Raw genomic sequence first — 15,000 nt, forward strand, 5'->3', positions numbered from 1 at the left:
TGCCCATGATTTTGGAATGAGATGTTGGACGAGCAGGTGTCCACATACTGTATAACACACACATAGACTCCCTGTCCCTTATGCTTGCTCCTCCTCCCTCTTCCACCAATCACAGAGAAGCAGGAAGTGGTGGTCCAGGGTTTAAAGGTGAAAGAGGAGGAGGAGCCTATGGAGATTGACCGCCTGACCCCCAGCGTGACACCTGACCCTATCCTGCCCCCAGGGGAGCGAGCAGAGTCCGGGAGGGGTGAGAAGACACCCCCTCCATCTCTCCTCCCTAAAGAAGACCAGGATCTGTTCCAGAGAGATCTCTTCTCCCAGGACATCTCAGTCAAAATGGCCTCTGCTCTCCTTTACCAACTGTCAGGTACCCACAACACTCTAGAACCTTCTACCAACTTTCAGATACCCACAACTCTCTAGAACCTTCTACTAACTGTCAGGTACTCACAACATTCTAGAACCTTCTACCAACTGTCAGGTACCAACAACAGTCTAGAACATTCTACCAACTGTCAGGTACCCACAACACTCTAGAACATTCTACCAACTATCAGGTACCAACAACACTCTAGAACCTTCTACCAACTGTCAGGTACCCACAACACTCTAGAACCTTCCAGCAACTGTCAGATACCCACAACACTCTAGAACCTTCCACCAACTGTCAGGTACCCACAACACTCTAGAACCTTCCAGCAACTGTCAGATACCCACAACACTCTAGAACCTTCCAGCAACTGTCAGATACCCACAACACTCTAGAACCTTCCACCAACTGTCAGGTACCCACAACATTCTAGAACCTTCTACCAACTGTCAGGTACCCACAACACTCTAAAACATTCTACCAACTGTCAGGTACCCACAACATTCTAGAACCTTCTACCAACTGTCAGGTACCAACACTCTAGAACATTCTACCAACTGTCAGGTACCAACACTCTAAAACATTCTACCAACTGTCAGGTACCCACAACACTCTAGAACCTTCCAGCAACTGTCAGATACCCACAACACTCTAGAACCTTCCAGCAACTGTCAGATACCCACAACACTCTAGAACCTTCCACCAACTGTCAGGTACCCACAACACTCTAAAACATTCTACCAACTGTCAGGTACCCACAACATTCTAGAACCTTCTACCAACTGTCAGGTACCAACACTCTAGAACATTCTACCAACTGTCAGGTACCAACACTCTAAAACATTCTACCAACTGTCAGGTACCCACAACTCTCTAAAACATTTTACCAACTGTCAGGTACCCACAACACTCTAAAACATTTTACCAACTGTCAGGTACCCACAACTCTCTAAAACATTCTACCAACTGTCAGGTACCAACAACACTCTAAAACATTCTACCAACTGTCAGGTACCCACAACACACTAAAACATTCTACCAACTGTCAGGTACCCACAACACTCTAAAACATTCTACCAACTGTCAGGTACCCACACTCTAAAACATTCTACCAACTGTCAGGTACCAACAACTCTCTAGAACCTTCTACCAACTGTCAGGTACCAACACTCTAAAACATTCTACCAACTGTCAGGTACCCACAACTCTCTAAAACATTTTACCAACTGTCAGGTATCAACAACTCTCTAAAACATTCTACCAACTGTCAGGTACCAACAACTCTCTAGAACCTTCTACCAACTGTCAGGTACCAACAACTCTCTAGAACCTTCTACCAACTGTCAGGTACCAACACTCTAGAACATTCTACCAACTGTCAGGTACCCACAACACTCTAAAACATTCTACCAACTGTCAGGTACCCACAACTCTCTAGAACCTTCTACCAACTGTCAGGTACCAACACTCTAGAACATTCTACCAACTGTCAGGTACCCACAACACTCTAAAACATTCTACCAACTGTCAGGTACCCACAACTCTCTAGAACCTTCTACCAACTGTCAGGTACCAACACTCTAGAACCTTCTACCGACACTCTAGAACCTTCTATCAACCATCAGGTTTAGTTAATCAGGATCGCCTATTGGCTACCGCACATGCAGCAGCTACTCTTCCTGGGGTCCACATAAACCATACAAATACATGACACAGTACAGAACAGTTATAGACATGGACATACACAATAAAGGCCTATATATTTTAAAGACACCAAGAGACAACAAAAATACTATTTACACACTATTCATATACTTCATATATCCAGTTAAATGAGAGCTTTAGAAAGTTGGAGAGGTGCTGTGATACAATATTTTTTAAAGCTAAACTTGCTTTTGTGTTGAGTAACCTCTGTGTAACAGATCATTCCATGATGACATGACTCTATACATAACGGAGTAACAGATCATTCCATGATGACATGACTCTGATACAGTGTATTATAACTGAGTAACAGATATTATAGTGGTGTTTCTGATGGGGTTGTTCCATGATGACATGTGTTCTGAGTATACATAGTGGTGTTTCTGATGGGGTTGTGAGTGTATTATAGTGGTGTTTCTGATGGGGTTGTGTTCAGTGTATTAAGTGGTGTTTCTGATGGGGTTGTGGGTTGTGTTTCTGATGGGGTTGTGTTCAGTGTATTATAGTGGTGTTTCTGATGGGGTTGTGTTCAGTGTATTATAGTGGTGTTTCTGATGGGGTTGTGTTCAGTGTATTATAGTGGTGTGTCTGGGTGTTCAGTGTATTATAGTGGTGTTTCTGATGGGGTTGTGTTCAGTGTATTATAGTGGTGTTTCTGATGGGGTTGTGTTCAGTGTATTATAGTGGTGTTCTGATGGGGTTGTGTTCAGTGTATTATAGTGGTGTTTCTGATGGGGTTGTGTTCAGTGTATTATAGTGGTGTTTCTGATGGGGTTGTGTTCAGTGTATTATAGTGGTGTTCTGATGGGGTTGTGTTCAGTGTATTATAGTGGTGTTTCTGATGGGGTTGTGTTCAGTGTATTATAGTGGTGTTTCTGATGGGGTTGTGTTCAGTGTATTATAGTGGTGTGTCTGATGGGGTTGTGTTCAGTGTATTATAGTGGTGTGTCTGATGGGGTTGTGTTCAGTGTATTATAGTGGTGTTTCTGATGGGGTTGTGTTCAGTGTATTATAGTGGTGTTTCTGATGGGGTTGTGTTCAGTGTATTATAGTGGTGTTTCTGATGGGGTTGTGTTCAGTGTATTATAGTGGTGTTCTGATGGGGTTGTGTTCAGTGTATTATAGTGGTGTTTCTGATGGGGTTGTGTTCAGTGTATTATAGTGGTGTTTCTGATGGGGTTGTGTTCAGTGTATTATAGTGGTGTTTCTGATGGGGTTGTGTTCAGTGTATTATAGTGGTGTTTCTGATGGGGTTGTGTTCAGTGTATATAGTGGTGTTTCTGATGGGGTTGTGTTCAGTGTATTATAGTGGTTCTGATGGGGTTGTGTTCAGTGTATTATAGTGGTGTGTCTGATGGGGTTGTGTTCAGTGTATTATAGTGGTGTTTCTGATGGGGTTGTGTTCAGTGTATTATAGTGGTGTTTCTGATGGGGTTGTGTTCAGTGTATTATAGTGGTGTTTCTGATGGGGTTGTGTTCAGTGTATTATATTATAGTGGGGTTGTGTTCAGTGTATTATAGTGGTGTTTCTGATGGGGTTGTGTTCAGTGTATTATAGTGGTGTTTCTGATGGGGTTGTGTTCAGTGTATTATAGTGGTGTTTCTGATGGGGTTGTGTTCAGTGTATTATAGTGGTGTTTCTGATGGGGTTGTGTTCAGTGTATTATAGTGGTGTTTCTGATGGGGTTGTGTTCAGTGTATTATAGTGGTGTTTCTGATGGGGTTGTGTTCAGTGTATTATAGTGGTGTTTCTGATGGTGGTTGTTCTGATGGGGTTGTGTTCAGTGTATTATAGTGGTGTTTCTGATGGGGTTGTGTTCAGTGTATTATAGTGGTGTTTCTGATGGGGTTGTGTTCAGTGTATTATAGTGGTGTTTCTGATGGGGTTGTGTTCAGTGTATTATAGTGGTGTTTCTGATGGGGTTGTGTTCAGTGTATTATAGTGGTGTGTCTGATGGGGTTGTGTTCAGTGTATTATTATAGTGGTGTTTCTGATGGGGTTGTGTTCAGTGTATTATAGTGGTGTTTCTGATGGGGTTGTGTTCAGTGTATTATAGTGGTGTTTCTGATGGGGTTGTGTTCAGTGTATTATAGTGGTGTTTCTGATGGGGTTGTGTTCAGTGTATTATAGTGGTGTTTCTGATGGGGTTGTGTTCAGTGAGTGGTGTTTCTGATGGGGTTGTGTTCAGTGTATTATAGTGGTGTTTCTGATGGGGTTGTGTTCAGTGTATTATAGTGGTGTTTCTGATGGGGTTATAGTGTATTATAGTGGTTTCTGATGGGGTTGTGTTCAGTGTATTATAGTGGTGTTTCTGATGGGGTTGTGTTCAGTGTATTATAGTGGTGTTTCTGATGGGGTTGTGTTCAGTGTATTATAGTGGTGTTCTGATGGGGTTGTGTTCAGTGTATTATAGTTCTGTGTTTGTCTGATGGTGGGTTGTGTTCAGTGTATTATAGTGGTGTTTCTGATGGGGTTGTGTTCAGTGTATTATAGTGGTGTTTCTGATGGGGGTTGTGTTCAGTGTATTATAGTGGTGTGTCTGATGGGGTTGTGTTCAGTGTATTATAGTGGTGTTTCTGATGGGGTTGTGTTCAGTGTATTATAGTGGTGTTTCTGATGGGGTTGTGTTCAGTGTATTATAGTGGTGTTTCTGATGGGGTTGTGTTCAGTGTATTATAGTGGTGTTTCTGATGGGGTTGTGTTCAGTGTATTATAGTGGTGTTTCTGATGGGGTTGTGTTCAGTGTATTATAGTGGTGTTTCTGATTATAGTGGTGTTTCTGATGGGGTTGTGTTCAGTGTATTATAGTGGTGTTTCTGATGGGGTTGTGTTCAGTGTATTATAGTGGGTTTGTGTGTCTGTTTCAAGTGGATGCTAATAGATTATACAAGTGGTTAGGCATTTTTAACACACAACTGTAGTAGTTAATTTCTCTTCAACCCTCAGCCATGAAAGACGGTGTTAGTCCTCTGTGCAGTTCAGGACAAGCCGTGCTGCTCTGGTTCTGAGCTGCAGCTTTGATAGGTCTTTCTTTGCTCCACGTGACCACATGACCAGACAGTAATTAATACGGGGACAAGACCAGAGCCCGAACAACCAGGACAGTGGATCTTTGTACCCACAACACTCTAAAACAGGGCTCTCCAACCCTGTTCCTGGAGAGAGACCCTCCTGTAGGCTTTAACTCCAACCCTGTTCCTGGAGAGAGACCCCTCCTGTAGGTTTTAACTCCAACCCTGTTCCTGGACCCTCCTGAGTTTTAACTACCCTGTTCCTGGAGAAAGACCCTCCTGTAGGTTTTAACTCCAACCCTGTTCCTGGAGAAAGACCCTGTTCCTGTAGGTTTTAACTCCAACCCTGTTCCTGAGACCCTCCTGTAGGTTTTAACTCCAACCCTGGAGAGAAACCCTCCTGTAGGTTTGAACTCCAACCCTGTTCCTGGAGAGAAACCCTCCTGTAGGTTTGAACTCCAACCCTGTTCCTGAGAGAAACCCTCCTGTAGGTTTTAACTCCAACCCTGTTCCTGGAGAGAAACCCTCCTGTAGGTTTTAACTCCAACCCTGTTCCTGGAGAGAAACCCTCCTGTAGGTTTTAACTCCAACCCTGTTCCCCTCCTAGGTTTTAACTCCAACCCTGTTCCTGGAGAGAAACCCTCCTGTAGGGTTTAACTCCAACCCTGTTTGAAGGTTTGAACTCCAACCCTGTTCCTGGAGAGAGACCTCCTGTAGGTTTTAACTCCAACCCTGTTCCTGGAGAGAAACCCTCCTGTAGGTTTTAACTCCAACCCTGTTCCTGGAGAGAAACCCTCCTGTAGGTTTTAACTCCAACCCTGTTCCTGGAGAGACCCTCCTGTAGGTTTGAACTCCAACCCTGTTCCTGGAGAAACCCTCCTTAGGTTTGAACTCCAACCCTGTTCCTGGAGAGAAACCCTCCTGTAGGTTTTAACTCCAACCCTGTTCCTGGAGAGAAACCCTCCTGTAGGTTTTAACTCCAACCCTGTTCCTGGAGAGAAACCCTCCTGTAGGTTTTAACTCCAACCCTGTTCCTGGAGAGAAGACCCTCCTGTAGGTTTGAACTCCAACCCTGTTCCTGGAGAGAGACCCTCCTGTAGGTTTAACTCCAACCCTGTTCCTGGAGAGAAACCCTCCTGTAGGTTTTAACTCCAACCCTGTTCCTGAGAAAGACCCTCCTGTAGGTTTTAACTCCAACCCTGTTCCTGGAGAGAGAAACTCCAACCCTGTTCCTCCTGTAGGTTTTAACTCCAACCCTGTTCCTGGAGAGAAACCCTCCTGTAGGTTTTAACTCCAACCCTGTTCCTGGAGAGACCCTCCTGTAGGTTTGAACTCCAACCCTGTTCCTGGAGAGAGACCTTCCTGTAGGTTTTAACTCCAACCCTGTTCCTGGAGAGAAACCCTCCTGTAGGTTTTAACTCCAACCCTGTTCCTGGAGAGAAACCCTCCTGTAGGTTTTAACTCCAACCCTGTTCCTGGAGAGATACCCTCCTGTAGGTTTTAACTCCAACCCTGTTCCTGGAGAGATACCCTCCTGTAGGTTTTAACTCCAACCCTGTTCCTGGAGAGATACCCTCCTGTAGGTTTTAACTCCAACCCTGTTCCTGGAGAGAAACCCTCCTGTAGGTTTTAACTCCAACCCTGTTCCTGGAGAGATACCCTCCTGTAGGTTTTAACTCCAACCCTGTTCCTGGAGAGATACCCTCCTGTAGGTTTTAACTCCAACCCTGTTCCTGGAGAGATACCCTCCTGTAGGTTTTAACTCCAACCCTGTTCCTGGAGAGATACCCTCCTGTAGGTTTTAACTCCAACTGTTCCCAACCCCCTGTTTTCCTGGAGAGACTCCAACCTGTTCCTGTAGATTTGGTTTGGGAAAACATTCCACAGGCCACAATCAACAGCCTGATCAACTCTATGTATGCTGCAAGGAGATGTGTCACGCTGCATGATCTACACCAGGCCTGTTTCTGTCACACCAGATACTGACTGGTTTTCTGATCTGGTTTTCTGATCCCAGATACTGACTGATACTGACTGGTTTCTGATCCACACCAGATACTGACTGGTGTTCTGATCCAGATACTGACTGGTTTTCTGATCCACACCAGATACTGACTGGGTTTCTGATCCACACCAGATACTGACTGGTTTTCAGATACTGATCCACACCAGATACTGACTGGTTTTCTGATCCACACCAGATACTGACTGGTGTTCTGATCCACACCAGATACTGACTGGTTTTCTGATCCACACCAGATACTGACTGGGTTTCTGATCCACACCAGATACTGACTGGTTTTCTGATCCACACCAGATACTGACTGGTTTTCTGATGACTGGTTTTCATCCACCAGATACTGACTGGTTTTCTGATCCACACCAGATACTGACTGGTTTTCTGATCCACACCAGATACTGACTGGTTTTCTGATCCACACCAGATACTGACTGGTTTTCTGATCCACACCAGATACTGACTGGTTTCTGGACTGGTTTCCACACCAGATACTGATCCACACCAGATACTGACTGGTTTTCTGATCCACACCAGATACTGACTGGTTTTCTGATCCACACCAGATACTGACTGGTGTTCTGATCCACACCAGATACTGACTGGTTTTCTGATCCACACCAGATACTGACTGGTGTTCTGATCCACACCAGATACTGACTGGTGTTCTGATCCACACCAGATACTGACTGGTTTTCTGATCCACACCAGATACTGACTGGTTTTCTGATCCACACCAGATACTGACTGGTTTTCTGATCCACACCAGATACTGATACTGACTGGTGTTCTGATCCACATCCACACCAGATACTGACTGGTTTTCTGATCCACACCAGATACTGACTGGTGTTCTGATCACACCCCTACCTTTATTTAGGTATCTGTGATGAACAGTGGAATATCTGTATTCCCAGTCATGTGAAATCCATAGATTAGGACCTAATGAATTTATTTAAATTGACTGATTTCCTAATATGAACTATAACTCAGTAAAATCTTTGAAATTGTTGCATGTTGCATTAATGTTTTTGTTCAGTGAGGGTCCATTATAAATTCTACACCGTTTTGATTTAGTTTTAGTCGTTTTAAAGTATATTGAGTTCATTTCCCCTGCAATTTTGTATTAGAATTGTTTTTATTCAAATCACCCGTGAGCCGTATGTTTGACACCTAGACGCTCTAGAACTTTCTACTTTCAGATACAACCACCACACTCTAAAGAATTATGCTACACTCTAGAACCTTCTAACTACACTCTAGAACCTAACTTCACTCTAGAACCTTATTCCAACTGTCAGGCACAACCACCCCACTCAACAGCCTTCTACTACACTCTAGAACCTTCTACCAACTGTCAGGCACAACCACCCCACTCAACAGCCTTCTACTACACTCTAGAACCTAACTATACTCTAGAACCTAACTACACTCTAGAACCTTCCACCAACTGTCAGGTACAACCACAACACTCTAAAGAATTCTGCTACACTCTAGAACCTTCTACAAACTGCCAGGCACAACCACCACACTCTACAGCCTTCTACGACACTCTAGAACATTCTAACTACACTCTAGAGCCTTCTACTACACTGTAGAACCTTCTACCAACTGTCAGGCACAACCACCACACTCTAAAGAATTCTGCTACACTCTAGAACCTTCTAAATACACTCTAGAACCTTCTACCAACTGTCAGGTACACACAGTATACACTTGCATGTACAAAACATTAAGGACACCTTCATAAGAGCAGCATCAATTTGTCGGGTTATGGACTCTACAAGGTGTCGAAAGCGTTCCACAGTGATGCTGGCGCACAAAGGTACTTAAATATTTTTGTCTTGCCCATTCACCCTCTGAATGGCACACAATCCATGCCTCAATTGTCTATTTAACCCCGTCTCCTCCCCTACATCTACACTGATTGGATTCACCTGGTCAGTCTCAGGGAAAGAGCAGGTGTTCTTAATGTTTTGTCCACTCAGTGTGTATATCATATGTTAACCACAATGTTATTGTTGCATTCCCAGAGTTTGTCACTAAAGCATTTGTGTCCGAAATTATACCACAAAATGTAGCTGTGAAATGCTACAGCAGTCTAGGTAACTAAATGCTACAGCAGTCTAGGTAACTAAATGCTACAGCAGTCTAGGTAACTAAATGCTACAGCAGTCTAGGTAACTAAATGCTACAGCAGTCTAGGTAACTAAATGCTACAGCAGTCTAGGTAACTAAATGCTACAGCAGTCTAGGTAACTAAATGCTACAGCAGTCTAGGTAACTAAATGCTACAGCAGTCTAGGTAACTAAATGCTACAGCAGTCTAGGTAACTAAATGCTACAGCAGTCTAGGTAACTAAATGCTACAGCAGTCTAGGTAACTAAATGCTACAGCAGTCTAGGTAACTAAATGCTACAGCAGTCTAGGTAACTAAATGCTACAGCAGTCTAGGTAACTAAATGCTACAGCAGTCTAGGTAACTAAATGTAGCTGTGAAATGCTACAGCAGTCTAGGTAACTAAATGTTACAGCAGTCTAGGTAACTAAATGCTACAGCAGTCTAGGTAACTAAATGCTACAGCAGTCTAGGTAACTAAATGTTACAGCAGTCTAGGTAACTAAATGCTACAGCAGTCTAGGTAACTAAATGCTACAGCAGTCTAGGTAACTAAATGCTACAGCAGTCTAGGTAACTAAATGTTACAGCAGTCTAGGTAACTAAATGCTACAGCAGTCTAGGTAACTAAATGTTACAGCAGTCTAGGTAACTAAATGCTACAGCAGTCTAGGTAACTAAATGCTACAGCAGTCTAGGTAACTAAATGTTACAGCAGTCTAGGTAACTAAATGCTACAGCAGTCTAGGTAACTAAATGCTACAGCAGTCTAGGTAACTAAATGCTACAGCAGTCTAGGTAACTAAATGCTACAGCAGTCTAGGTAACTAAATGCTACAGCAGTCTAGGTAACTAAATGTAGCTGTGAAATGCTACAGCAGTCTAGGTAACTAAATGTAGCTGTGAAATGCTACAGCAGTCTAGGTAACTAAATGTAGCTGTGAAATGCTACAGCAGTCTAGGTAACTAAATGCTACAGCAGTCTAGGTAACTAAATGTAGCTGTGAAATGCTACAGCAGTCTAGGTAACTAAATGTTACAGCAGTCTAGGTAACTAAATGCTACAGCAGTCTAGGTAACTAAATGCTACAGCAGTCTAGGTAACTAAATGCTACAGCAGTCTAGGTAACTAAATGTTACAGCAGTCTAGGTAACTAAATGTAGCTGTGAAATGCTACAGCAGTCTAGGTAACTAAATGCTACAGCAGTCTAGGTAACTAAATGCTACAGCAGTCTAGGTAACTAAATGTTACAGCAGTCTAGGTAACTAAATGTACAGCAGCTGTGAAATGCTACAGCAGTCTAGGTAACTAAATACTACAGCAGTCTAGGTAACTAAATGCTACAGCAGTCTAGGTAACTAAATGCTACAGCAGTCTAGGTAACTAAATGCTACAGCAGTCTAGGTAACTAAATACTACAGCAGTCTAGGTAACTAAATGTAGCTGTGAAATGCTACAGCAGTCTAGGTAACTAAATGTAGCTGTGAAATGCTACAGCAGTCTAGGTAACTAAATACTACAGCAGTCTAGGTAACTAAATGCTACAGCAGTCTAGGTAACTAAATGCTACAGCAGTCTAGGTAACTAAATGCTACAGCAGTCTAGGTAACTAAATACTACAGCAGTCTAGGTAACTAAATGTAGCTGTGAAATGCTACAGCAGTCTAGGTAACTAAATGTAGCGTGAAATGCTACAGCAGTCTAGGTAACTAAATGTTACAGCAGTCTAGGTAACTAAATGCTACAGCAGTCTAGGTAACTAAAACTAAATGTAGCGTGAAATGCTGTCTAACTAAATGCTACAGCAGTCTAGGTAACTAAATGTAGCTACAGCAGTGAAATGCTACAGCAGTCTAGGTAACTAAATGTAGCTGTGAAATGCTACAGCAGTCTAGGTAACTAAATGTAGCTGTGAAATGCTACAGCAGTCTAGGTAACTAAATGTAGCTGTGAAATGCTACAGCAGTCTAGGTAACTAAATGTTACAGCAGTCTAGGTAACTAAATGTTACAGCAGTCTAGGTAACTAAATGTTACAGCAGTCTAGGTAACTAAATGCTACAGCAGTCTAGGTAACTAAATGTTACAGCAGTCTAGGTAACTAAATGTTACAGCAGTCTAGGTAACTAAATGCTACAGCAGTCTAGGTAACTAAATGTTACAGCAGTCTAGGTAACTAAATGTAGCGTGAAATGCTACAGCAGTCTAGGTAACTAAATGCTACAGCAGTCTAGGTAACTAAATGCTACAGCAGTCTAGGTAACTAAATGCTACAGCAGTCTAGGTAACTAAATGCTACAGCAGTCTAGGTAACTAAATGCTACAGCAGTCTAGGTAACTAAATGTAGCTGTGAAATGCTACAGCAGTCTAGGTAACTAAATGTAGCTGTGAAATGCTACAGCAGTCTAGGTAACTAAATGTAGCTGTGAAATGCTACAGCAGTCTAGGTAACTAAATGTAGCTGTGAAATGCTACAGCAGTCTAGGTAACTAAATGTAGCTGTGAAATGCTACAGCAGTCTAGGTAACTAAATGTAGCTGTGAAATGCTACAGCAGTCTAGGTAACTAAATGTTACAGCAGTCTAGGTAACTAAATGTTACAGCAGTCTAGGTAACTAAATGCTACAGCAGTCTAGGTAACTAAATGTTACAGCAGTCTAGGTAACTAAATGTTACAGCAGTCTAGGTAACTAAATGCTACAGCAGTCTAGGTAACTAAATGCTACAGCAGTCTAGGTAACTAAATGTTACAGCAGTCTAGGTAACTAAATGCTAGAGCAGTCTAGGTAACTAAATGTAGCTGTGAAATGCTACAGCAGTCTAGGTAACTAAATGTAGCGTGAAATGCTACAGCAGTCTAGGTAACTAAATGTAGCTGTGAAATGCTACAGCAGTCTAGGTAACTAAATGTAGCTGTGAAATGCTACAGCAGTCTAGGTAACTAAATGTAGCTGTGAAATGCTACAGCAGTCTAGGTAACTAAATGTAGCTGTGAAATGCTACAGCAGTCTAGGTAACTAAATGCTACAGCAGTCTAGGTAACTAAATGTTACAGCAGTCTAGGTAACTAAATGTTACAGCAGTCTAGGTAACTAAATGCTACAGCAGTCTAGGTAACTAAATGTTACAGCAGTCTAGGTAACTAAATGTAGCGTGAAATGCTACAGCAGTCTAGGTAACTAAATGTGAAACACAGCAGTCGTGAAATGCTACAGCAGTCTAGGTAACTAAATGTAGCGTGAAATGCTACAGCAGTCTAGGTAACTAAATGTAGCTGTGAAATGCTACAGCAGTCTAGGTAACTAAATGTAGCTGTGAAATGCTACAGCAGTCTAGGTAACTAAATGCTACAGCAGTCTAGGTAACTAAATACTACAGCAGTCTAGGTAACTAAATGTAGCTGTGAAATGCTACAGCAGTCTAGGTAACTAAATGTAGCTGTGAAATGCTACAGCAGTCTAGGTAACTAAATGCGTGAAATGCTACAGCAGTCTAGGTAACTAAAACTAAATGCTACAGCAGTCTAGGTAACTAAATGTTACAGCAGTCTAGGTAACTAAATGTAGCTGTGAAATGCTACAGCAGTCTAGGTAACTAAATGCTACAGCAGTCTAGGTAACTAAAATGTTACAGCAGTCTAGGTAACTAAATGTCTAGGCGTGAAATGCTACAGCAGTCTAGGTAACTAAATGCTACAGCAGTCTAGGTAACTAAATGCTACAGCAGTCTAGGTAACTAAATGTAGCGTGAAATTCTACAGCAGTCTAGGTAACTAAATGTAGCTGTGAAATGCTACAGCAGTCTAGGTAACTAAATGCTACAGCAGTCTAGGTAACTAAATGTTACAGCAGTCTAGGTAACTAAATGTACCTGTGAAATGCTACAGCAGTCTAGGTAACTAAATCCTACAGCAGTCTAGGTAACTAAATGCTACAGCAGTCTCGGTAACTAAATGTAGCTGTGAAATGCTACAGCAGTCTAGGTAACTAAATGCTACAGCAGTCTAGGTAACTAAATACTACAGCAGTCTAGGTAACTAAATGTAGCTGTGAAATGCTACAGCAGTCTAGGTAACTAAATGTAGCTGTGAAATGCTACAGCAGTCTAGGTAACTAAATGTAGCTGTGAAATGCTACAGCAGTCTAGGTAACTAAATGTAGCTGTGAAATGCTACAGCAGTCTAGGTAACTAAATGTAGCTGTGAAATGCTACAGCAGTCTAGGTAACTAAATGTAGCTGTGAAATGCTACAGCAGTCTAGGTAACTAAATGCTACAGCAGTCTAGGTAACTAAATGTAGCTGTGAAATGCTACAGCAGTCTAGGTAACTAAATACTACAGCAGTCTAGGTAACTAAATGGAGTGTGAAATGCTACAGCAGTCTAGGTAACTAAATACTACAGCAGTCTAGGTAACTAAATGTAGCTGTGAAATGCTACAGCAGTCTAGGTAACTAAATGCTACAGCAGTCTAGGTAACTAAATGCTACAGCAGTCTCTGTAACTAAATGTAGCTGTGAAATGCTACAGCAGTCTAGTTAACTAAATGCTACAGCAGTCTAGGTAACTAAATGTAGCTGTGAAATGCTACAGCAGTCTTGGTAACTAAATGCTACTGCAGTCTAGGTAACTAAATGTAGCGTGAAATACTACAGCAGTCTAGGTAACTAAATGCTACAGCAGTCTAGGTAACTAAATGTAGCTGTGAAATGCTACAGCAGTCTTGGTAACTAAATGCTACAGCAGTCTAGGTAACTAAATGCTACAGCAGTCTATGTAACTAAATGTAGCTGTGAAATCCTACAGCAGTCTAGGTAACTAAATGCTACATCAGTCTAGGTAACTAAATGTAGCTGTGAAATGCTACAGCAGTCTAGGTAACTAAATGCTACAGCAGTCTAGGTAACTAAATGTAGCGTGAAATACTACAGCAGTCTAGGTAACTAAATGCTACAGCAGTCTAGGTAACTAAATGTAGCTGTGAAATGCTACAGCAGTCCAGGTAACTAAATGCTACAGCAGTCTCGGTAACTAAATGTAGTGGTGAAATGCTACAGCAGTCTAGGTAACTAAATGCTACAGCAGTCTAAGAAACTAACATTTGGCTCTTGTTTCTCTTCAGAAAAAGTCTTCAAAGCCAACGAGCTGAAAGAAAACGGATCCTTCTCTAGTCCTGTGGCGGAGAAGCCCTTTACACACACGCCCTCTACCTGCCCGAACCAGCGGGACCTTACTCAACCCTCCCCAGACAAACCACAGCACGGTAGGCGAACACACTGTCTGTGGGCCCTATGTAGGTAATATGGCAGAGTCATTAACAATAAAGCCTGTGGGGTTAGAGGTCAAATAACACCCTGTGGGGTTAGAGGTCAAATAGCATCCCTGTGGGGTTAGAGATCAAATAGCACACTGTGGTCAGAGGTCAAATAGCACCCTGTGGGGTAAGAGGTCAAATAGCACCCTGTGGGGTTAGAGGTCAAATAGCACCCTGTGGGAGTTAGAGGTCAAATAGTAATCCTATTTGTTCTCAAGCAAGCCGCCTTACCCCTCCTCCCTCTCTGTCTTACCCCTCCTCCCTCTCTGTCTTACCCCTCCTCCCTCTCTGTCTTACCCCTCCTCCCTCTCTGTCTTACCCCTCCTCCTCCCTCTCTGTCTTACCCCTCCTCCCTCTCTGTCTTACCCCTCCTCCCTCTCTGTCTTACCCCTCCTCCCTCTCTGTCTTACCCCTCCTCCCTCTCTGTCGTACCCCTCCTCCCTCTCTGTATCACCCCTCCTCC

The 15,000-nt window shown here is 42.7% G+C and overlaps 1 protein-coding gene across 1 annotated transcript in view; it reads left to right on the forward strand.

The window, feature by feature from the left end:
- Positions 1 to 15,000, forward strand: part of LOC127916386 (zinc finger protein 64-like) — a 26,648-nt gene that overhangs the window by 1,857 nt on the left and 9,791 nt on the right. Inside the window, exons 2-3 of the mRNA XM_052498032.1 lie at positions 116 to 367; positions 14,346 to 14,486. Of these exons, the coding sequence (XP_052353992.1) occupies positions 169 to 367; positions 14,346 to 14,486 (340 nt within the window). The 5' untranslated portion in view covers positions 116 to 168. The remainder of the gene's footprint in view (positions 1 to 115; positions 368 to 14,345; positions 14,487 to 15,000) is intronic.

Source organism: Oncorhynchus keta, chromosome 35, assembly GCF_023373465.1.
Source record: "Oncorhynchus keta strain PuntledgeMale-10-30-2019 chromosome 35, Oket_V2, whole genome shotgun sequence".
Taxonomy (NCBI): Eukaryota; Metazoa; Chordata; class Actinopteri; order Salmoniformes; family Salmonidae; genus Oncorhynchus; species Oncorhynchus keta.